This window comes from Pollicipes pollicipes, unplaced genomic scaffold (assembly GCF_011947565.3).
Source record: "Pollicipes pollicipes isolate AB1234 unplaced genomic scaffold, Ppol_2.1 Scaffold_6138;HRSCAF=7277_pilon_pilon_pilon, whole genome shotgun sequence".
Lineage (NCBI taxonomy): Eukaryota > Metazoa > Arthropoda > Thecostraca > Pollicipedomorpha > Pollicipedidae > Pollicipes > Pollicipes pollicipes.
The window spans coordinates 29,455,077-29,480,080 of NW_023596818.1; the positions used below are offsets into that span (position 1 = coordinate 29,455,077).

The 25,004-nt window shown below is 55.3% G+C and overlaps 2 protein-coding genes across 3 annotated transcripts in view; one reads left to right on the forward strand and one right to left on the reverse strand.

Moving 5' to 3' along the window:
- Positions 1 to 4,552: 4,552 nt before the first annotated feature.
- LOC119105957 (p21-activated protein kinase-interacting protein 1-like) lies at positions 4,553 to 10,690 on the reverse strand. Of its 2 annotated transcripts, XM_037229540.1 has the most exons (7): positions 10,634 to 10,690; positions 8,832 to 8,953; positions 8,514 to 8,676; positions 7,899 to 8,147; positions 7,255 to 7,400; positions 6,450 to 6,647; positions 4,553 to 5,153 (listed from the first exon to the last, which is right to left on the reverse strand). In XM_037229540.1, the coding sequence occupies exons 2-7, from the start codon at positions 8,922 to 8,924 to the stop codon at positions 4,623 to 4,625; spliced, it is 1,380 nt and encodes a 459-aa protein (XP_037085435.1). In that variant the 5' UTR covers positions 8,925 to 8,953; positions 10,634 to 10,690; the 3' UTR covers positions 4,553 to 4,622. The 2 variants fall into 2 exon arrangements, with proteins under 2 accessions (XP_037085435.1, XP_037085434.1); XM_037229539.1 differs by lacking the exon at positions 10,634 to 10,690 and having other exon boundaries at positions 8,832 to 9,389.
- A 707-nt stretch (positions 10,691 to 11,397) lies between these two features.
- Ae2 (anion exchange protein Ae2) overlaps positions 11,398 to 25,004 on the forward strand; it is a 169,847-nt gene continuing 156,240 nt past the window's right edge. The window contains exon 1 of the mRNA XM_037229241.1: positions 11,398 to 11,574. The gene's annotated coding sequence lies outside the window, so the exon portion shown is untranslated. The remainder of the gene's footprint in view (positions 11,575 to 25,004) is intronic.

A 25,004-nucleotide genomic window follows, 5' to 3' on the forward strand; every position in this document is an offset into this window, starting at 1 on the left:
GATTCGCGGATATGTCTGGATAGTAGATGCAGACCTGTTTTAACCACTCTTATGTTATGTAACGTTGCCCGATGATCACGTCTTCACTAGCCACACCTCATTAACTCAACCCATCGTCAGACTTACCCCTGATCAGAAGATATACACAAACGCCAAGCGATCAGCGGGTAACGCTCCACCTCACTCGCTATGCAACACGACAATAGCGTCATCCACAGGTCCGGCGCAACTTTATCCCACTTCTGGCTCTGCAAGTGGGTCAAGGTCCTCTCAGAGGGGGAGGGGGATGGGGAGGCCTCACGACTGCCGGGAGACAGGTTGCTGGTCCCATATAGGGAAAGCAGGTTCTTAGAGCCTCAACGCGAGAGATGCTGGCACGGCCGTGCGCCCAGGCCTCATGCCGACTCGAGTACGCCTCGTGACCCTGCACGTTGGCAGAGCGAAACTCACATGACGTCTGAACGTGGATCCAGGGAATACGCGCACGTCACGCACATTCCCAGGCAGGCAGCTTTGGTGGCGCTACTGCTTCCGAACAAGTGATAAGATCAGGTGTCAGCTCCACTTACTGCAAATGTTCGCGGATATGCGCCACGCACGCTACACACCCAAAGCCGTGTTGCCCGGAGCGGGACACGCGGACGAGCAGAAGATCCGCTGTTCGGAGGCCCGGCCCGCTATATCCGCCGGCGGCTCGCCCGTCAGCTACGGGGATCTGCGGGGAGAGGAGGGAGTCGAGAGAGGATGGGAGTGATGCACGCACATCAGTAACAATTGGGTCTTAAGGGCGCGTGAACTGCGAAGGTAGTTTACGACCATCGAAGAAACGAGAGGAGTAGAGTCAGAGAGAGAGAGAGAGGGAGAGAGAGAGAGAGGAGAGAGAGAGAGAGAGAGAGAGAGGAGAGAGAGAGAGAGAGAGAGAGAGAGAGAGAGAGAGAGAGAGAGAGAGAGAGAGAGAGAGAGAGAGAGAGAGAGGGAGAGAGAGAGAGAGAGAGTCAGGGGAAACGAGCGAAGTTCGGGCGGGTGGGCTCCGGCCGCGGCCGGCGCCTGTGTGGGCGGTCCGGGGGCCGACCGGCGCCTGATTCGGCCAGTGTGGGGGCGCCGTCGCCGCAGGCGGGGGCCGGGGCCGCGGCAACATTGACCCACCGTCCAGCACGGGCCAGGGTCGGGGATACGCCCTGATACCGTGACCAGTCCGGCGGCGCCTCCACACGACGCACCACATTTAGCAGTCAGCCTGCAGCACGCTGGTGGCGTGAGGAGTGCACAGCTGGACCGCTCGGAGCAATTACAGTTGGGTGCAGCGTCATTGCCAAATGCATCTTGCTCAATAAGATTTGAGAATACTGATGGCGTAATGGACAAATGTGGAGCATCTTGGAAACAGCCACGAGAAGCAATTGGCAGGCGAAAAAAGCTTGAGCGATAATTTCAATGGAACGGCACATTGTCCCGTCACGCGCACACCGTTGTAGGAAACGTTACACGCACAAACACACTCATCTGTCTTTGTCACCAACTTTTAGACGGCATCATGGCGAATTGTTTGCATACGAGAACTCGAAGCATTACGGAGTGCAGCGATCTGGTTGGCTGTTTCTTTTGAATGCCAATTGACGGGCTGACTTCAGTTCAGTGCCATCGGATCTTCGGCATGATGACCTCATCACCCCTCGTCAATCCAGCCTCACACGATCACATGTGTCGGTGCCCATGCGTCCGTTCATCGTCCGTTATCGAAAAAGGTTTCCGTATACTGTTCACATCAGCCGTTGAGCCCGTTTGAATCCGTGACAGATGGCAGTCTGCCTCTCACCACTTTGCACTAATTCGCACCAATTGCAAAGGCTAGGTATTAGGAGACTGTAGAGAGAAACATACTTCGTGACATCGCACATGCATGCTGGTGGGGGCCGCCATCATCACTGGAGTGGCAAAGCGGTCAAGAGCAGTCACAAGGCCGAAATGGAACATGATTGCAATGCAAATGCCATTTCGCCGTCATATGATGGGAGCCTCGCCGACGTTCGCCGGCTTCAATGTCATCCATGCAACCTCCCGGTACATGGTCCATTGGTTAGCGGTCATCGCTTTCCAGATGGCTGTCCCGACGCCGTGGCATGATGCACGCCATGTGAGCGGCTTACAGCACACGTAACTCATGCGCCAAAAGCAGACAGGAACAGGAAATCCTCCCCGGGCGGCCGCAAGGCTACAGGGCTCAAAAGTGGGGACAGGTGTCATCCGCGTGATACATCATGCATACATGGCGCCGAATGACGGGGCCCTCGGCGAGGGGTGTCCACCTGTCGCGAGTGACGTATGAGCCCCGGCGGTCCCCTGACCCAGCCGCCGCGGGCCTAAACCGGCCACCAGCAATGGTGCACTTCGCCTCCTCGATGTGCCCTGGCGGCGCGTCAGTATCGCCCAAGTCTGCACAGAGGGGACTTATTATTTCATGCACACACCAGTGTGAGTCTCGCCAGCGGTCGTGATCAAACACTCGTTTGGCACGTGACGTGTCCCCGGCCAGCTGTGGGTCACGAGGGGCTCTGACGCGACACTGGCGGTGGAAGCGGTCCGTCACGTGGCTCGAGACGGCGAGGGTTGACCAGGGACCGAGAGCAGTTCTGCGCAGGTACGCTGTGAAGACAACAGAAGCTCGCAACACAGGCGGGGCCGACGGTGCCGCACTGAACGCGGGATCGGGTGTGCACTCGGCACAGTGACGGCCTCAGAACCTTCCAAACCTTGAAGGTGGACGTATCTGCACTAATCCCTACAATTTCACTTTTAAGGCTAGGTGGCGGATTCTTTTCGACATCTGTCGCTAAGACCGAGGAAGAAACATGCTGTGCACGCGAGCCTGGAGTTCCGACCCCACCCCCCTCCCCCGCCGCCGCCTCCAGCTCAGCTGAACAACAGGTTTCCATGGAAGTGGGGAGGGGATATCCTCCAGGAGTGAGCGCTTACCACACGGCCACCAGGGCCGCCGGCCGTAAGCTTAGCAAAAACCGAGACAGGATAACGGCCCTGTCGGCTATCTTTTGATCCGCTGCTCGACGTCACGGGAACGGGAAACACACTCAGAGGACGACTAGAGCACAAGCACAGAGATAAGTCTTATTTATGGATTGGTCTGGTGGCGGGTATTCAATCGAAAACTGAAAACACTGTAGCCGGGTGTGTTTACCACTAAAGCTACACGACGCATCAACCCACAATAACGTGAATAGTGCACGCGTTAGCGCGCTTGTGTACTGATGCCGAGTACCGCCGAAGGCTATGTTAACTGGGTAATGTGAACGGGCCCGTGCGCCACTGCGAAATACCTATGGCTACTCTCATCACTGGAGCACTTGGCCCGGTTGCTGTCCACCAGCAGTCTTACTGGAGTGTGAGCGCCACAGCACTGGAACGCAAGGCAGCGCACCCGCCCCTCATTGATGCATGCCTGCATCACGAGGAACGTAAGCGTCTCGCCACGCTGGGCCTGCGTGGCCCGCCACCTATCGCATTTGCTCGTACTAAATATTCCCCTGGGCGCCACCACACGTCTGCACTCTCGTCACACATAGATGTGTGTGACGAGACGATAAGCAAATGACCGTGTGATAAAGACAGATAGCTAGCATTTATAAGCAAGTCATTCCCATGGAACACCAATACATATCCATTGCACTCAAGCCTTCCACGTTTGCTGACCGGTGCAGATTGACTGATTGACCCACCCGAGCCTACCCTGGGGGATTATTTCGTGATATTCGGAATGAAACGCAGCCGAGAGATCATCTAACGACTCATCCGCTGCATTGCCCTCTTTATTGTTTTATCATATATCTCGCAACGCCCCGCTTGTCCGGGGCAGGCTGCATGCGCCAGTGATAAGTGGGCTGAAGGGCCGCCTGGTGGGGCTTTTGTCCGAGAGCCAAGCATACACTCCATACAGGGGTCTCTGTGCGGGCTTAGACTCGGGGGCTGGGTTCCCATGTGCACGCATCTCTGCCTGGCCGATGCTCATCCTCCGTCCCATAGCCCTTAAATGGCCACCACTGACCGCCAGTGTAATACAAATAATAATCTAATACAAATAACCAATAACCAATCTGCAGGTAACACAGCGTTTACTGTCTTATTCCTCGTAAAACAACCAGAATGAACAGATTCTCCTGGTTATTCCACGAAGTTTTTCAGCTTGCCACTGCTGATATTCCTTTCGAGGTCTCATTTCGTTTCGTTTATCATAGCATTTTTTCGTTCGAAATATCGCGATCATTTCGAATTACATATATACATATATATATATATATATATATATATATATATATATATATAGCTTAACTATTCATGTCTACCTATCCATCCTCCCGATTATTCTACGAGTAATAGGGCTATTACTACTGTCTTATCCACATGCACAACGTTCCCCACAAATGCACAACTTACGTTAATAACCAATCTGCTAACTAATTGAAGGCTCATAATCAGGGGTCTTTCTAAATGTAGTGACTATGGGATGATGTGAGAAAACGGAAGTGACATCGTGCCCCTAACTACCATAATTTATTCTGCCTTCACAGCGCACAGCCAGTCCCGCAAAGATCACATACAAGAACCATGTATTACTCAATTGCCAGAATCTTTTTCTTTTTCTTCTTTTTGAGCGTCAAAGCCTTCAGGCCTTTCACGTTTGCTTTTTGAACTTTCTTTAAGCTCTTTTGTTTCGTTTTCATGGTCTTCTTCTCCTTGCTCGTCTTCGTGGCCTTCTTCTCTTTGCTCTTCTTCATCACCTTCATCCCCTTTACCTTGCCCGCCTTGCCTTCCCGTTCGCCCGTCTTCTTCGGCTTGCCGGACGCTCCGGCCTCTTCCGTCCGCCTCCTCTTGCCCGTCCTCTTGCTCGGGCTAGCCTGCTGGTCGGCGTCCGGCCGTTTCCGCTTCGCCGTCGCGCCGTTCTGCTCCGCCGGGTGCCGGTCCTCCTCCTGCTCCGCCGCGGCTCTGTCCGTCCGCTGCTCGGCGACGGCGCCGACAGCGGCCTCCTCGGCGCCGGCCGGCGGCCAGCGCCTCTCGGGCGGCACGTGCAGCGTGACGCTGGTCAGCCGGCAGGTGGTGTTGTAGCTGGCCACCAGGAGTGGCTGCTCGGTCACGGCCGGCACCTGGGAGGCGCACACAGCACTGACGTCACACGTCGGCTTAAATGACGTCGTACGGGGCTCGGTGACGTCACACGGGGCGTGCCGGTCGTGACACACCTGGCGCCGGCGAAACAGACGGCAACCGGAGACGAGCGGTTCCAGTCTTAGGCTGATGGGATGATCTGCATGACAACACAAACAGACGGCAACCAGAGACAAGCGGTTCCAGTCTTAGGCTGATGGGATAATCTGCATGGCAACACAAAACAGACGGCAACCGAAGACGAGCGGTTCCAGTCTTAGGTTGCTGGGATGATCTGCATGGCAACACGAACAGACGGCAACCAGAGACAAGCGGTTCCAGTCTTAGGTTGCTGGGATGATCTGCATGACAACACAAACAGACGGCAACCGGAGACGAGCGGTTCCAGTCTTAGGTTGCTGGGATGATCTGCATGGCAACACGAACAGACGGCAACCAGAGACAAGCGGTTCCAGTCTTAGGTTGCTGGGATGATCTGCATGACAACACAAACAGACGGCAACCGGAGACGAGCGGTTCCAGTCTTAGGTTGCTGGGATGATCTGCATGACAACACAAACAGACGAGCGGTTCCAGTCTTAGGTTGCTGGGATGATCTGCATGGCAAGACGAACAGACGGCAACCAGAGACAAGCGGTTCCAGTCTTGGGTTGCTGGGATGATCTGCATGGCAACACGAACAGACGGCAACCGAAGACGAGCGGTTCCAGTCTTAGGTTGCTGGGATGATCTGCATGGCAACACGAACAGACGGCAACCGGAGACGAGCGGTTCCAGTCTTAGGTTGCTGGGATGATCTGCATGATGACAACACAAAAGACGGCAAACAAAGACGAGTCCAGTCTTAGGTTGCTGGGATGATCTGCATGGTGACAACGCAAAAGTTGGACGGCGACGTCAACCTGCCCAAATCGATAACAACTTGAGACGGCGGCACCAGACCAGACAAGGCTGCCGAGTGACCCTCAACTAAACGAAGCCCGCATAATCGCATCATGCAGGTTTGGGGGCGACGTCAAATCGCCCCGGTCGATCACAACTCCGAACGGCGGCGTCGAAGCAGGCAAAGCCTGCCGAGGTCTCATGGCTAATCGGCACGGCTATCTTCATTTAATACATAGGCAGATCTGGCAACGCTCCACGAGCCACAAAAAACCCGCATTTTAAAAGGTGTGGCCAGCCAACGCCCAACCACTCTTACACAATGGCCTTAAATGCACACTCGCGTAGCTGGGAGGCACGTCTCAGCTCTAGCAGACCAGCGCGTGTCTCACCGGCGCCTGCCAGACTTTGATCCAGCCGTCGGAGGAGGCGGTGACGAGCCAGCTGAGCTCTTCGGAGCGGCGGACCACGGTGGCGGCGCGCAGCCGGGACTCGTGCGCCGGCCAGCTCACACCGCGGCCGCCGCCCGCCTCCGAGACGTCAAACACGCTGGCCTGGCCCGACTCGTCGCCGCACGCCAGCTGCGTCTCCTGCGGGAGAGAGAGAGGGCGGCCCTCAAAGGTGGCGAGCGGCGGCGGCGGCGGCGGCGTGCGGTGACCTCGCAGGCTTCGGGCACGAGCGGACCCCACTGAGGGTGGGCCTGGTGATCCGGCTCGTGGCAGTGACGGCGCCGCCGCTCTGTCCGGCAAGGGCGCTCACCCGGGCCACACGCGATCGGGTGCCGCGGTGTACGGCGCCCATCCACCCTCGTTGCTGACTCCCAGGGTCAGCCATCAGCACGTCGCCAGGATCACACACCAGGGCGCGATTCAGAGCTGAATGCCAGGGCGGTCAATCAACAGACACTTACGATAAGCGGTGCTCTGACTCATAGGTGATGCACCCCCAGTCCGATTCCTCACGGGTCGTGCCTTATCCAATGTTCGCAAATAATGTGTAAATAATGTGTTAATAATGTGATATAGTCCGTACTGTATGCCTATGCTGCCAAGTGACGGACTTCATCGACAAATGACGATCCTAAGTTTCTCTACATAGCCTCAACTTCCAACACCTCCGAATGGGCACTCAACTCAACAGCATCCCCCGGCCCGTGCCGGGACAGACCTAGACGCCAGAGCTCGTGGCAGCACTGACCGAGATGTAGACGGCGCAGTTGATCTTGCCGGCCGACTTGAGGCTGTGCACCACACCGGCCGTAGCCACGCTGTACACATCGCAGCGGCCCTGCACGCCCACCGCGTACGTGCTGCCATCTGGCGACCACAGCACGAACTCGGCCGCTGCCGGGACGGCACGGTCCGCTCAGTGTCGCAGGTACAGGGTCACATGTTCAGTGGCACGGTACACGGACAGAAAGGGCTGGCAGGCTTTGGAAGCCCACATGACTGCCACAAGTTGCTGATACTCGCGAGAAGACAACCCACACAGCAAGGGGCTGAGAAGTCTCTCCGGGTGTGGGCGGTGCGCGGAATCACGTGGCTGACGCGGACCAAATGTAAACTGATGTAAACTCATGTAGCTAAACTGGACTAAGCCTAACAAAGAACATACCGCTGAAACACACCACTTAGGCCATGAAGACGCCACACAGAACCAATACAGGAAAATTCCCCATGGACCATACAATGGGGCACAACTAGCCAATGCAGTTAATGCCCCTTTAAAACCCAGTAAGAACAGCCCGACAGTGTTGGGCAGTGCCACAGTCACAGCCTAGGCCACCCCAGGCCGCCCTCTCCAATCTCCGGCTGCCGATGGCGCCGGGCGCGGCCGCTCACCGGCCTTGAGGTTGGTGCGGAAGGCGACGCGGCCGCGCACTAGGTCCCACGTGAGCAGCTTGCGGTCCCGGCCCGAAGTCAGCGCCAGCCGGCCGGACGGGTGGACGGCCAGCGCCGTCACGCCGCCGCGGTGGCCGCCCAGGTACTTCTCGCGCTGCCAGTTGTCGACGCGCACCACCGCCACGCGGCCGTCCTCCGAGCCGGAGAGCAGGTGGTGCCGCCCGTGGAACTGCAGGCAGGTGATGGTGCCTGCGGCGGCGGCAGTGGCGGCGTCAGCGGGGGAGCTGACGGGGGCGTGCGCTGTGCTGTGACATCAGAAGACAGCTGGTCGAGAATGCTTGACTACTGACAACACCCGACCGATCGATAAATGATTTGGCCAATTAATGAACTGAATGGAATGGAACAACGATAGTTTCGAGTAGGCCGAAACTACAGTGGTGACCGATGCTGCAATCTCCACACTCATTGACACATCGAAAACAGAGAAACGTGAAATGCAAGACGGAGAGAACAACCTTCCAGTGTAAGAAGCGCGCTGCCTCAACACCACAGTCATATGCCAACAGCCACAAGACGGGCAGCACCAGTACCGACACGTGGCTAGCTGCCCACCTTGGTGCTCCATCAGCTGTCCCATCTCGGTGCGGCGTCGCATGCTGTACAGCTTGACAATTTCGTCGGCGCCGCCCGAGGCCAGCAGGTCACCGCCGCAGGCCACCGCCCGCACGCTGGCCGTGTGGGAGTGGTCGGCGAACGTCTGCTCAAACTGGTGCACCTGTGACACAGCCAGCAGTAGATGACGCAGGCTGCCAGTACAGTGGCTGTGCGCAAGTTGATAAGTTTAAATTCTGGCGCGATTTGACCAATCAAACACATGTATGCAGGCATTAAATAGGTACTTTTTTCTGAGTTACAAGTGAAACATCTTACCTTTTCATCTCCAGAGTATGTGAAAAGCTGGTAACCAACCACAAATTCTTCATATGTGCCACATATAACTTCAAGTTGCAGCTCTCTGTCCATTGTCCTGTCTTCCAGATGAAGGATCAAGTCTGAAAAGCTTAGTTGAGACATATGGAGTTTTTAGAGTACAGGGCAAGGATAACAAATGGATTCTGACTTCATAAAGTAGCCCAAGCACAAGCAACCCTTTGTAAACATCAACTATGACAATACACACCACCAAACAACACAACACCATGTTTTGTTTTGCCCACACATTATTTTTCAAAGCTACAGCTGTGGGCAAAATGCTATTGAAGTTGTAATGCTAGTCAAGATCACTCACATGTGCCAAACATTCAGAAGGTCTGGCTATTAAGTGCCAACCTTCCAAATGGGTAAATCTCTGGGATCAGAGCCAAAAAAAAAACAGTGCCTACTGAAATTGTGCACCTGAAGTACAACCCACCAAAATGCTTGCCCTGGTTCATCCAGCCCTTCAACATTGATTGCCCTCTAGCAGTCTCCTCCACTAAAATAATGCTTAAATACAAAGCCTTACAAGAAAACTTGAATCCCACAGGAACCCCTCGCAAGCCAGTCTGCAGAACATGACAGATTTTGACAGGATCTCATTTGGGCAGCGCTGGGGAAAATATGAGTTTTGGGACATGTTTTGAAATTTTAGGGGCACAGACGTGTGGAAATGGGGCAACCTACAGTGTTCTGGGGCAACTCATGCTATCTAGGGGCAGGTAATAAACTGGGGCACAGGTTGTAGCACACTGTTAAAAACAGCAGTTCATGAAAAGAAGTGGACAGAAGGCAAGGAAAATGCCAAAGCAAAATATGCCACAGTTATCTTGCCCACACTGGTCTCAATTAATTCTATATCATGACAAAAACTTGAGTTGATTTTCCTTCAATTGTTTTTTCGCTTGATGTGCACAATACAGGGCTTGTGCAGGTCTGCTAGTGCCAATGTTATTGCTCTGTGGTAAACCAATGGAATTTTGGCATAAGAAAATTAAGATTGTCAGCAAAAATCTTGCAGACCCCATGGGTCATCAGGTCTGACCCAGCTCCTGTTGCTGCCCAAGCAGAAGAGCTGCCCAGCCCATTTGGGGTACAATCAGACCTGCCCAAACATATTATCAACCAGTCTGCCAACTTTTGCAAGCTGGTTTAAAATCAACACCCAACAAATATATTTCAGCCCACATATGAGGGGAAAGCTATCAATGTTAAAGCAAACTACTGGAAGATTCTGCAGGGTCTGGCCTATATGACTGGCTGGCCTCCTCAGTTTAAGTGATTTGAAAATATTCATCATCATTTGGCCTCCACAACACACTCAGCCGCACAGGCTGAATGGTATCACAAATCATCTGGTCTTAACTCAGCAGGAATGGTGGGTAAAATGGTCCTGTATTTTCTGTGAGTTAACCATGATTGACACTGAAAAAAATAATACCACTTGTGGCTAGATGGGGAGCATCTAAAAGTACAACCATACATTAATACTTACAAGGCTTGCAACCCCCGGCACACAGCACCCCTGAATGCACAAATTTTACTGTAAGCCTTACACATAATCAAAACATTGTCAAAGCCAATATTTGAGTCGTTCAGCACACGCACGTTGTGGATAAAATTCAAATTCGACACTTTCACAGTAAGGCCTCCGCACTTTCATCACCCCTCGGCTCTAGTTTCAGCTAAATGCATTACCCAAGCCTGGAATGAATCACCACACATCATAATAGCAAGCAGCATACCTATACCACTACCGCTGAGAACCCGCTCCACACGCACTCGGCCAACTTTTCCTCCTTCACGATAAACCACGAGCGCAGCCTTTGCGCGTAAGGCCGAGTTCGAAATAACAGCGTCATCATTGCACGTTCTTTGCCATGGTGTCTAAAGTACTGCCATACTCTGTGTTGGCCAACTGCTTCCCTCGTTCACTTCCGAGGTTAAGCGCCTCCTTTGTTTTACCATATACATGTATATTGAGTTTGCTTTGCCATAGGACTTTCAGGTCTGACAATTTGTAGCTGCTGCGTGAAAAGTGCAGGTGACTGCTACCATGCTGCTGAACGGAGAGGTGACTTTTATCATGACACACAGGGTCCCTTCAAGCCACTTGACCCCAAGAGACGCTAGCTAGAAGCATCAAACGCTTGAAGTTGTTATTTCGCACCTATCTTCTGAAAGCTGATAGTTTTCTGATACGTTTACGTGTCATGAGGATGCTAGGTTCGTGGCTCGCTTAAAAAAACAGCCCCACAATGTCCCATCAGCACACACATGCACGTGGGTGCGTGCGCACTTTTCTGGAAAGGTCAGACAAACTCGACAGGGTCGCGCGCGGCGTGCGCCAGTATATGTGTAAAAAAGTTGCCATAGGTATCGGCTCGTGCTGCTTGATTTGGAAACCGTTCGTTGCGTAAGGAGTGCGACATTGCCACGCGCCTGCGCCGATCCCGTCGCGTCGATGGTTCGTCGGTGGCGGTGAGCTGGCCCATGCGCTAGTACGCAGCTTGTTGGCGAGTGGAAACGTACTGGCCCTGGTCGATCGAGGGCGGTGGCCCATGCAAACACGACACGTAGGACCAATAGGACCAGGCAACTCTGGACCTAGTTTTTCGGTGCGTCGAGTGCAGTGAAGGATACTTTCTAGGAGGGAATACCGGACAACATCCAAAGTCTGGGATCTCCGCCTCACCAGGTAGGTTCCACTCCCTAAGCTATGCTGAAGCTTTCCTGCGTTTGCCCAAATTCCGCCTAGCCTGCAGCTTGCGATGTTGTCTACATGCGGTGGCGATCAGAGCGGGTCCAAGATGGCGAGCAAAGCGGGTCCGAGGGGTAGAACTTTAACTCTCCGCGAAACTTCCTGGCCCACTTCCCTTGGGAGCTTGAGAAAAACGCTCCAGGCCTACAAAACGATGAGGCTCAAGGAATTGTTTGGGTTCCAAAAATTGAACGTGACCCAAGCCCTTATAAATGATCTCACAACGTACCTATTTGGCACGCATGCCATCCAATATTGTAGTGGCTGGGTTGCGCGTCTGGGAAACCAGACGTGCAGGGTCCAATTACTCGCGGTGCCCACCCCTCCTGCCAGGGTGAAAGACAGGCACGCAACGAGAGGCGGGCAATACCACAACTCGGCATCGGCACAGTGTACCTTGAAATGGTTCACGTCCACAGGTGCAGCAGGGGAGGGGGGGGGGGCGCTCCCCTCTTCAGACCCGTATTTTGCATTCTCTGTTGTTACTGACCTCCGCCCCGCCCGCTTAAAAAATCCTGACTGCACCCCTGGCCAAGTCGTATTTTGCGACCACGTAATGATAAATGGCTCCCTCTGTAGCAAAATTCTGACGCCAGAGGAACGACGACATGGACCACACCAGAACAATCGGCTACTCAGCAGGCAAAAAGATGGTGGGGGGGGGGGGGGGGGAGCCAGCAATATTTCTGTAATGCGTTGCTCTGAGCAAAGCCTGCAAACGTGATATTACTCCCCAAACACTGGCGAGTGCATGGGTGGATTGTTGGGTGAGATAGCAGGGTCATGCTCCCGCAGTGGAATGGAGACATTTTCTTTTGCGCAAATGGCACTAGATTTGAAGTTTACCTCCAATAGCTGATGCTAGATCCAACCATGGCAAAGGTCCAACCAAAACAGGAAATAAAGAACGAAACGAAACTTTTTCATTAACTTTGAAGTGGCCCGGGCATCTAATTTGGTCTGCTCTTCACCGGCGCTTTCAGCGTCTGGGGAGCTGCAGTGCTTCTCACGCGCCCGACATCAAGCTCGGCTTTTGCAGCTGGCCGACCAGGTGCTGCCGAAGCGGTCGGTGTGACAGGCTGCGATGCATATGTCCGCCAAGCGGGCCCCGAGGTAGATCAAGACTGGGCGAAGGCGTCGCGAACCACCAGCAAACCTACTAACCTAACCTAACCTAACCTAACCTAACCTAACCTAACCTAACCTAACCAGCAAACTAAGGTGCGAGTAAGTAAGCTATTTCTGAGTAAGTTTGCACCAAAACTTGGCCACAAAACACATACGGTCAGTCCTGGGTGAGATAAGTTTATCTATCCACTGCGAAGCACTTTACGGGCAAGCTGAGCCCCATAGCACCCACGCAATTAGACTTATAGGATTTGGTTGTAACGGGACTGGCAGCCGCTAATGAATCAGGGCTGGAAGTAAAGCAGTCGGGGACGAATAGAAGGGAAAATAAGAAATAGCTTGTGTGTCAATGAATGCCCACGATCTACTAAGGAGGCACCTAGATCTGCCTGCTTCCCTTGGAAAAAAGCCAGTGACGCCGCCGCCCTCAACGGAGTATTAGCGAATTGTATTGATCGAAGCCCCCAGACTTTGGCGCTCGCTAGGCTTCGATCAATATTGAATGGCATTCTAGCAGAGGAGTCGTACAGGACAAATGCATGAGTCTGTAGTCTTCAGCCGGATACAAACCGGCTTTGTGGATGAGGGTAGGGGCTGCACCGGTACACATAACTACCACCCTGATGGGGGCATACACCCGTGCCCGTGTTCCGCTGCAGCAACACAAACAAGTGCTGCGTGTGTGGTGTCCTAGAATATTTGCCTGCCTGTGCCCACATCGACGCATCTTGAGACGGCTTATGACAGAGCTGTCACATATTTACTATTCGGTATGCATTCACCCGCTGGCCTAGAGCCATGGAAACGTCTCTGAATCTCGACAGATTGACCGTTGTCTCCCCGTGGTGCCCCTGATCTCACCCCACCTCGACGGAATGACCGTTGTCTCCCCGTGGTGCCCCTGATCTCACCCCACCTCGACGGAATGACCGTTGTCTCCCCGTGGTGCCTCCCGATCTCGCTCCCTCGTGGGGCGCCGGCGGAGGCTGGCCATCAGTACCAGCCGACCAGACGGCGGCTTGGCAAGCCGCTACGACCGCTCGTCTCGGAGCCGGTCGGTCGACCGGAGCCCCGCCCTGTGGTCAATGGGTCACCACTGCCGGGCGGACTGCACGCCGCCGCCTCCGCCGCCGCCGCCGCCGCCGCCGCCCTGGCAGACGTGACGCGTGCCCGGCGTCGTCACGAGCGCGGCCCGGATCGCGAGATATCGACCGCTGTCGGCGCCCAGCGCTGGGGCAGTAGCTGGTGGCGCGGACGGGGGTAGACCGATCCATCGTGCACGCTCGTTTCCATTGAGTGCCGCTTCTGGCGAAGGCTTCACGAGACTATTCCCGTTGTGAGAGATAACACGTGATCAGTGGGTATAAGGGTGCTTCATCGGTCGGCTGTAAGAAACTCCAGAGAATGTGTCTCGCGACTCTGGTGGACGTCGTAAGTCGTGACTGCAGTGTGTGACTCCGGTGGAGGTCGTGAGTCGTGACAGGACTGTGTGTCTTCCGTGGGTGTCGTGATTCGTGACTGGCATGTGTATCTCCGGTGGAGGTCGTGAGTCATGACTGGAGTGTGTGTCTCCGGTGGAGGTCGTGAGTTGTGACTGAAGTGTGTGTCTCCGGTGGGGGTCGCGAGTCATGACTGGAGTGTGTGTCTCCGGTGGAGGTCGTGAGTCATGACCGAAGTGTGTGTCTCTGGTGGAGGTCGTGAGTCATGACTGGAGTGTCTCCGTTGGAGGTCGTGAGTCGTGACTGAAGTGTGTGTCTCCGGTGGAGGTCGTGAGTCATGATTGGAATGTGTCCGGTGGAGGTCGTGAGTCATGACTGAAGTGTGTGTCTCCGGTGGAGGTCGTGAGTCATGCCTGGAGTGTCTCCGTTGGAGGTCGTGAGTCGTGACTGAAGTGTGTGTCTCCGGTGGAGGTCGTGAGTCATGATTGGAATGTGTCCGGTGGAGGTCGTGAGTCACGACTGCAGTGTGTGTCTCCAGCGGAGGTCGTGAGTCGTGACTGCTCTGTGTGTCTCTGGCGGAGGTCGTGAGTCCTGACTGAAGTGCGTGTCTCCAGTGGGGTCGTGAGTCGTGACTGCAGTGTGTGTCTCCGGTGGAGGTCGTGAGTCATGATTGGAATGTGTCCGGTGGAGGTCGTGAGTCATGACTGGAGTGTGTGTCTCCGGTGGAGGTCGTGAGTCGTGACTGCTCTGTGTGTCTCTGGCGGAGGTCGTGAGTCCTGACGGAGGTGCGTGTCTCCAGTGGGGTCGTGAGTCGTGACTGCAGTGTGCGTCTCCGGTGGAGATGGCTGATATTGGCCTCAGCTGACAACGGAGCCAGTCATTGAATCAGGATATGTGGCCGGAGTTTCCACAATAGCTATTAGAAGGTCCCGGCTCTGTCGCTCAGTGGCTGTTGTTTAATCGTGTTAAACTTAAGCACTCGGTTTATTCGGCGAAACACAAGTTTGCACCCCGCTGAAATCAAATTTCCGCCGTTGGATTGACCGGGCGTCTTGATTGAACCATGCGGGATCTCGCCGCTCTGCAGTGAGTTCTGCCGGTGCCTGTGCATGTCCGATGCAGCGACGGCGCTGACAGCACTGGACAGACATGAGCCTGGTTTCCAGGATCCGTTCCCGGTACCTCGTACCTGTGCTCCCAGTAGCTGGCTTTGGAACCAGGAAGAACCCGGTGATAGCTTTGGTGCCGCGCCGGACGTCTAGCACGAACCGGGGTCCAGAACTGAATTATGTTGCAGATGGGCAGACTTTGCGGGACAGCCTACGTCAGATGGCTGGCCCTGCTGGCCATCTTGGGTCAGATGTGCGGGGTTTGCGCAACAGCCTATCTCACATGAATGGCTCCTGTGGGACAGCCTACGTCAGATGGCTGGCCCTGCTGGCCATCTTGGGTCAGATGTGCGGGGTTTGCGCAACAGCCTATCTCACATGAATGACCCCTGCGGGACAGCCTACGTCAGATGAGCGGCTCCTGTGGGACAGCCTACATCAGATGAGCGGCTCCTGTATGACAGCCTACATGAGATGAGCGGCTCCTGCGGGACAGCTCACATGAGATGGGCAGCCGCTACAGGACAGCCTACCTCAGATGAGCTGCTCCTCTTGGACAGCCTACATCAGATGAGCGGCCCCTGTGAGACAGCCTACATCTGATGAGCGGCTGGCTGCGTGTGGAGTCCGAACAAATGTGCTAAAAAGAACACACGTTCAGAACGCACGAGAACTGTTGTCCAGTTTAATGTTCCGCACATTGTTGTTTTAAGTATATACTTCTGAGGAACTGACGTGGCTCTCCAGTTTTTTACACTTAAGCATTAATTATTGATGCGTTTAGCGTACAAGTATCACACGCTTCTTCTCACGAACGCACACTTGTACATACACATCCATAGTACCTTGAATCATCTCATAAAAGAAGTGTTCCGCATTTGTATGGGATTTGAACTGAAATAACCATCTTGAAGATCATTCGGTGCAGTTCGAAGCCTTGCCCGTTTAACACCCAAACCCCTCTAGTTTCTGAGTTGCGCGCCCGCGAAGGTGTACAGATTTTTCGGGGAGACTATTTCAAGGTCACCCAATCATCCCTGGCACCATAACATTATTCAAATCCCACCATTCTATGAGCCATGCGGGATCAATGCCAAGAAAAGTACAACTGTCGAGCCGTTCATATCTGGCGTCTGTGAGCACGATTTCCAGATATAACAACTGCAAACTGGCCCTCGATCAATGTTGCGCTGGGTAAGGTTACGTAACCAAGCAGTGATAAATTCAGGAGCATCTTCACTAAGTCGGAAATGGTGTTGCCTAGACGAGTCTTTTCCAGTATATGATGCTTGCTGCAATATCTTCAAATCTGGAGCATTTCCTTGAAACATGAGAGCTTGCTGGCAAACACTGAGGTTTTTTTTCTTGTGAAGCTTGCTTACACGTTGAATTTCCTTGGCGTCGTCGCGACAAATACGCCAGCGGGTATTTATTAAGAAGTAGCTTATTATTTACTATTGTATTAAGATATATATGTATATATATATATATATATATATATTACATTAAGAAGTGACTTGCTACCGAGTTCAACAGCGCCCTGTCTCGTCGGTGGAGCGAGCCGACCAGGCGGCAGTGCCAAGAAGGCTTGCAGCCCGTGACTCAGGCTCTTGGGCTAGCCGCCCGCCGACCTCGTAACCAGACCAGGGAGCCAAGCTGCTCTAGGAAGGGCATCAAAGCTGGCTAGCCGCTCTTTTAGAGGCGTGGGTGGCTCCTGAGCGGCAGACTTGAATGTGATCTGTGATCGGGATATCTTACTTTAACTTTTTTTGCCCGTTTGCCGCGTTCATTTAACGCAATTTGGGGCACACGTGATGTCAGTTTTCTTTCTTTCTTCTCTGCAACGTGCAAAAACCATAGGAGGCCTACAGAAATTGGCCGGGTTATGCGCTTTAGTGTTGCTGCGCCGGAGCACTCTCTGTTTGTCGCACACTCACTGTCGTAACCGCTGACAGGGCATGACTACTGCCAGTGCTGGCTGAGGGCCTGCCTAAGAGGCAGCCTGGCAGCCCGTCAGGCCGTCCGTGTCGGTAAATACAGCAGAGGGATTGAGCTCGACCCATGAGGCGGTATCGCTGCCGTACGGTCTGCGTGACCCTCGGAGCGGACTCCGAGATGATTCAGAGCGGTCTTCGCCCCGGATCTTCGCTGCTAAGAGCTAATTATGTTTACGGTTATTCCAAGCGAAAGATTCCTGGGTTTGGACATTGTAGCATGACAGCCTGCATGCTATGGGCTTGGCATGGGAGTTAACATTGTGCGACGTGGTTCAAGTTTGTAGTAGTGCTGACCTATCTCGGGAAGCTTCGTCAGCGCCACGTCACACAAACACGCTGCCACCTTTTGCATCCCAGGCCACGAATGACGCTAGGGTAACACGTTCTCGGGTGTAATACATTGCTTCTGCTTGCCATGACCAACTAGTATCACGCTTATTTTAAACTGGAAACCGACAGACCACATCCACTCGGCCAAAGCAGCTGTCCGTTGAAATTACCCACGTCAGCTGAAAACGAAATAGATAGTAGACCCTAGATCACATTCTTTGACGTAATCAAAATGTTTTGAAGCTGGTGCTGGTTTTCCATGGCAGTCTAGGTGAACAGCTGCGACGCCCACAACCGCTGTGTGACGGAGCCGGCAGGCGATGCCGCCAACCAACCGCCAAGATAAACACACGCGGCGTCCTGGATGATACACGGCTGCTTCAGTGTCTCCATTCCGCACCGTCTCGCTTCGCGTGACTTCGGCTCCGCCTCCGCTCGGCCTCGTTGTCGGGGACCAGACGCGGCACTGCGTCGCATCGAGCAGCACTAGTCGATATTCGACCATCGCGTAGCGTGCACGGTAGTCATGTAACTATCGGTCACGCAGCATGACACGGCCGGGTCAGTTCTGGTCGCGGTCGAGGCTGGGGATCGCGCCGCTTAGCGGGGCCACACCAGCAGCTGGGAGCGCCACAGCACGGAGGCCGATGGGCTCGTGCACACCGCAAAACGCCGCTACTGTCACCCATCTGTGTTGTGTTTCCTCTCTGGTAAGACGTGTGTGACGCAACGCAGGTGTTTGCGGAAGAGCGAGTCCTTTCCGTTTGGATGAGTTGCGAAACAAGCACCGCAGACAACCTCTCACCCTAGCTGTTTATTGGGCTAAGCGAGGCGGAGCTGTACGTGTGCACGTTGCATTGACACGTGTAAGGCACTGCAAGTGCCGTAATAAATCCGCCCCGGCGATGGTATCTGCATCTGATGCACGTGCAGACCAACAAGAACGTGACAGTCGATTGCGCAAGGCCCGACAACAGCTGGCTCTGGAAGTTTCTCTGGTCATAGTGAGGCGTTTGGCTATCTTGTCCCTCTCCCGGTGCATATGTGTCAAAGCTTCAGTAAGCGGTTGGTGCGGGGCAGCTAACAGTTTAATAAAAGCGCCATTTGTTTTGCGGATCGCATTCAGCGCAACCTTCGAGCAATTGCTTTCCCGTGGCCACACGACGCATCAGATTAGTCTTATGAGGCAGTCAACAGTGTGCGGCCTTAGCTCCTTGTAAACCTCGCTGTTTCTTCAGCGCCGCTGGTCCTTTTCAATTTCGTCAGCTCATCCTCCCACGGTCTGGGGTTTCGTCCGTCCTTTGGTTCTGGGGGTCAAAGAACACGCCACGCCAAGCCCATCGTGTCTGCCAGGCGCGGCCGACCGCCACACTACTCCCCCAACCGCGACCGACCGCCGCACTACTCCCCCCAGCCGCGGCCGACCGCCGCACTACTTCACCAACCGCGGCCGACCGCCGCACTACTTCACCAACCGCGGCCGACCGCCACACTACTCCCCCAACCTCGGCCGACCGCCACACTACTCCCCCAACCGCGGCCGACCGCCGCGTTACGCTCCCCAGCCGCGGCCGACCACCGCGCTACTTCACCAGTCGCGGCCGACCGCCGTGCCACTCCGCTCCCATTCGGTTCGCCTCCGATGACAGTCTGTTGCTGTGTTTGCACACCTGTTGTGCCGCTCGCCGCCGGGTGCTTTTTGCGCGCACGCTCTGGCGGGTCTCGTCGCGGCCACCCTTGTGTAATCGAGGTCAAGGTCACCGAGTCAACCCCTCAGCCAGCTACCGTAAACCCGGCTCATCGTCTGGGAACAGCAGCCGGGCTCAATACTGCATGTGCTGCTGCACATTGTCCGCGGAGGGGACGCCAGCGGGGCGTCAGATCTCCAACGAAGACCATGTTCTGCTCTGAGCTGAGCTCAAATCGCCGTGTCGATCCGTAAGTTACGACGTAACCTACTCTTGGCGCGCGACCGCGCGACCGCGGCGTCCTCTCACGGGTCGTAACCCCGGCCAATCGTGCTCCCGGCCCGCCCCGCCAGCCGCGGCCCGGCGAGGCGCGTTGCCTTGAGCGGACGCCAGGGGGCGTGGCGGAGCGCCACCCGGCCGACCCCGATCGGCGCAGATCCCCGCCTGGCACCGGACCGGCGTGGCGGAACGCTCGGCGGCACGCGGCGTCTTTACGAGCCGCGAGCCCTTGCTGGCGAGCTGGAGACCCGACGGTGACCGCCGTGGTCCGGGGCGGTGCTGGCTGGGCTGTTCGATGTGCCCCGGATTACCTCTGCACGTGCCGGTACCTGGACACCTGAGCGTGTCTTCCGCGCCGCTCCTGTTCGATTGGTCGGTAAACAAACAGGGTAGTGTTTGGCTGGGCGGCTGCCACGACCCCAGCTGATGCCTGACGCAGGTGCGGTGTCCTCGGCTGTGCACAGGCCGCGCATAGCCCGGGTCACGGGGAACCAGGGCAGGCCACTGCGTCCGGCGATGCGCATTGTGCGTTGGCTACGCAAGTGAGTGAACGGCCACCCCAGGCTAGTACACAGGTACCGCAGATCGGGTCACGATGGCCTCATGTCCGGTCACAAATACCGCAGGTCGTGTTACGACTATCTTAGGTCCGGTCACAGTTCACGGTTACCACTGATAGGCCTCGGCAACCTCAGGTCAAATTCCGGTTACCGTTGTTTGGGATACGGCGACCTCGGGCCAGATCACAGTGACCACAGATCGGGACACGAAAACCTCAGGTCATGATGTTTGTGCGTGCATGTTTATGTTGCAACTTCTTGTCAGCATGGTGCTGTCAGGAGTACATTCGTCAGGATGACCGACAACTGCGTTTCCGAATTAGTTGCAAGACCTGGTTCAACGATCAGGGACCCGATTGGAGGATTGAAGGGCGAAAAAGCTGGTTTGAGTCTTATGCAGGTACCCCGACCTGCAAAAACGGACCCTCAAAAACCGTCGGGGGGCCCTTTGCGCTCATCAGGAACCCCCTGAGTCGATATAGGCCTATATGTCGGTCAGGTACCGCTGTACCACATAGTCGGCTCCGTGTTGGTATGGGCCTGAGGACCCTCTTTCCAATCAGCTAAAAAACCGCAATCAGTAATTTACACTGGTCGGGGGCCTTGCATCTGTCAGGGGCCCAAAGCGCCTAGCAGAGGGCCCTGTGCTCGCAAGGCCTCGAGCCGACCAAGGGAAGTGTTCAATGAGACCCGGAGGGGGACCGGGGCGGCCCACCAGAACCAACGATCGAAGGCCCGGTTGGAGGGCGAAGGGGCCCGAAGGACTGTTTGCAGGTCACATAAGAATCGCGGCCCGTAGGGTCGTGACCTGAAATATCAGCCAGAGGTCCTCCTGCACCTTTTGAGGAACCCCTGAGACAATGTGGATATCAAGTCCGTCGGAGATCACGAACACCGAACAGTCGGCTCCATGTCCGTCTGAGCCCTAGAGATCCATTTCCCAAGCAGAAACGAGGCCGGGGTCCGCGATTTGCAATGTTTGGGGTCCCTGACACAATGAGGGGCTCCTGTATCGGTTAAAGGCCACAGTGTCGAACAGGGGTCCCCCGGCGGCAAGTGGCTCCAAGGCGGAACGGTGTTGATTGAAGAAACAGTGAACAGTCGATTCCGTATTGGTCTGAGCTCTGTGGGCCCATTTCCCATCCAAGGACAAGGCCGGGCCCGCAGTTTACATCAGTCGGGCTCTTGTATCCTTCAAGGGCCCTCAGTGCCGAACAGGGCATTCGGTGTCAACAAGGGGCCTCGAATCGGTTAGGGGAGGATTTCCTCAGCAGGGACGGGGACGGAAGCCCGAATGACAAGGGTCTCTTGCGTTGGTCAGGGCCTTCCAACAAGTGACGGAAACAGGACTTACGATGAGTGCTCACATTCAGGTAAAAGAAGAGTCCTGTGCCAGTTAGGGCCCCCACTACCGAACGGCGAGCCCTCCAACCCTATTCGAGCATGGACCCGTTAAACCCAACTGGAGTATATGTGCCAATTATTGGGCCACCTTTCGGGAGTAGGGATGTTGTTGAGTTAATCACGGCTCATGCATCAAACCGGGGTCAAGTGCGCGGGTCAGAAGGCCTTCCATGTCAGGGAGGGGACCAATGTAATATGATGTATCCCTCCAAGGGCCTCCAAGGGCGGAGTCCCCTGGCCTCCGGTTCGGCCAGGGGACCCCGCCCCGTGCCGTCAGAATGACAGCCAGAAAACACACCACGGTGAGACAGAATGGCCCTTCAGACCTTGGCCGGGGACAATGTGCCTCGCAGTATTGCACTCAGGGGGCCCGTTTACCGGAAATAAATAAGGGGCCTCATTAGTGTTGAATGGAGTAGGTCGAAGTGGGTTCGAAACGCACAAGGCCATTCCATGTTTTTCTGAGATCGTTCATTATTTTACAGAATCGACTAGTGAAACACATACCATCAAAAAAATTGAGTCCACACGCCGGGTACCGACAGTGTAGTTAGTGGTTAATACGCCTACGTTAACCATGGCGCGTGGGGGGAACCACAGGTACGAGGTTTGATTCGCCGCGGTGTCGCCCTTCCCGCCAGGTCGAGAGGCTGGCGGCGCCATATAACCCCAGCAGCTGAGTGTGTCATAAATCCCCAGTGACACGCCCGTAATCTCGGTGGGCAAGGATAGCGATGGCTTGGGTCGCAGTTCTCGTAAAGCCGAACAGTGTTGGCCACTGCAAGTAACACCGGGGGCTGGCGACGAGCGTGCAACGATGGCCGTGGTAAAATTATGATTCTGACCGTCTTTCAATACAAATTCGTCCAGTTCAAAGATTGGACGAAAGTTACGGGGCACAGGACCACTCAGACAGGAAAATAAGTGAATCTCTTCTCATAAACAGTCGATGACAAACCTTAACGTACAGGGCTCATCATGGTCGATTATGCGAACGTGATATGTGGCTTGATGCGTGATGTGTACTAGCCTAAAATCGTTTACATGCATGAGCGATGCCTGGCGTTTTATTGTTTTGTTTAATTGATATGATCTGCACGTGTATAGCACGCAACAAAATCTAATAAAACAAACAGGACTAAATAATGCCTAATAAACAGCTCAGAAACAGACCGCCAAGTAAAATACAAAAACACAGGGACCGTTTAGTAAAGCAACCACACGACAACCACCCAGAAGAAAGATTGCCTTTACCGCCGTGTAAAATAAGCATACACACAACACGGCCAGCTTGACCCACCGCAACACATGCATATGTATAACTCGACCGGCCAGAATAAAGACATGCATGGACATGACACGCTCTAGCACATGGCTGGCCGGGCGTGGGCGTACATCATTCGGGGTCTCGATGCTACTCAGGACGGCTGGCGGTCAGCAGCTCGGAATCAAGGATGCCCGTCGATTTTCTAGAGCCCCTTCTATATGGAAAGGTTGTGGTTGGCGCAACCAATCCTCATTTAAGGCAGATTTTTAACTCTAACGGGGCCTCAGCATGACTCACAAAGTGACGGTCTCGCCTTCCCAGCATCGATCCCCGACAGATACCACGCCCTGATACTTAAGTCCATTGTTAAGGGTTCTGACAGGGTGGCTGCTTCGGATAGCATCACGCGCGCTCCGGCGGAGGCGGGCGCCAGCAATCCCCGTGTGCGGCCCACGGTCCTGCCTCGTGTGCGGCCCGCGGTCCTGCCTCGTGTGCGGCCCGCAGTCCTGCCTCGTGTGCGGCCCCCGGTCCTGCCTCGTGTGCGGCCCGCAGTCCTGCCTCGTGTGCGGTCCACGGTCCTGCCTCGTGTGCGGCCCGCGGTCCTGCCTCGTGTGCGGTCCACGGTCCTGCCTCGTGTGCGGCCCGCGGTCCTGCCTCGTGTGCGGCCCGCAGTCCTGCCTCGTGTGCGGCCCGCGGTCCTGCCTCGTGTGCGGTCCACGGTCCTGCCTCGTGTGCGGCCCGCGGTCCTGCCTCGTGTGCGGCCCGCGGTCCTGCCTCGTGTGCGGTCCACGGTCCTGCCTCGTGTGTAGTCCACGGTCCTGCCTCGTGTGCGGTCCACGGTCCTGCCTCGTGTGCGGTCCACGGTCCTGCCTCGTGTGCGGTCCACGGTCCTGCCTCGTGTGTAGTCCACGGTCCTGCCTCGTGTGCGGTCCACGGTCCTGCCTCGTGTGTAGTCCACGGTCCTGCCTCGTGTGCGGTCCACGGTCCTGCCTCGTGTGCGGTCCACGGTCCTGCCTCGTGTGCGGTCCACGGTCCTGCCTCGTGTGTAGTCCACGGTCCTGCCTCGTGTGCGGTCCACGGTCCTGCCTCGTGTGCGGTCCACGGTCCTGCCTCGTGTGTAGTCCACGGTCCTGCCTCGTGTGCGGTCCACGGTCCTGCCTCGTGTGCGGTCCACGGTCCTGCCTCGTGTGCGGTCCACGGTCCTGCCTCGTGTGCGGTCCACGGTCCTGCCTCGTGTGCGGCCCGCGGTCCTGCCTCGTGTGCGGCCCGCGGTCCTGCCGGCGGCGACACACCAGCAGACGATGCCGGTTCGGTTCCCGGACAAAGAGTGGAATGAAAAAGTCGAATGGGAAATTTGAGCTAAGAACTCGGGCGGCAGAGTCGAAAGGGAAAACAGTCGACAGAAGTAGGAGCCGAATCGGAAAAATAGCCGACGGACAAAAGTCGAGGGAGATGAAAGTTGGCATGGATAAAAGTGGAATCCGAAATAGCTCAAGGACAAAAATACGAAAGGGAAAAAGTCAAATAGGATAAAAGCCAAGAGACAAAAGTCGACAGGTGTAATAGAAAAAAAAACAGAATAAGTGGAAAGACAGAACATCGACAGGGATCAAAGTTGACTCTTGTATGTAAAAACGCAAACAGTCAAAATAATCCAGATCACATCAGAGGGGGCGGGCGACAAGATGGGACCGGTTCGTACGGTACCGGCCGAGACCATGCAAGACCGGATGGGACGAGACCGGACCGAGCCGGACGACACCAGACGAGACCAGGTAAGACCAGATGGGACGAGACCGGACCGAGCCGGACGGCACCAGACGGGACCACGCGTGACCGGACGCAGTCACACAGCATTGGACGTCACCGGACGCTATGGAAAGGAAGCGGACAGAGCAAAGCGTGATTAGATGTAACCAGACGCAACCAGACGGAACCAGACAAAACCGGACGTCACCGGACGGAACAAGACTAGATCAGACGGGACTGGACGGGCGTGATACTTTCAGACGGGGCAGCATGGGACAATACAAATTTTAAGGTGAGCGAAAAATGCTTCCTAAGCGTCCAAATACGACGCCAAAATAAAGGTTTCTACCGTTTCGCAGCATTAGCTGGCTCCCATCGACTGTGCGGCGCCGCGCGGCTCCGGCATCCCAGCGTCTG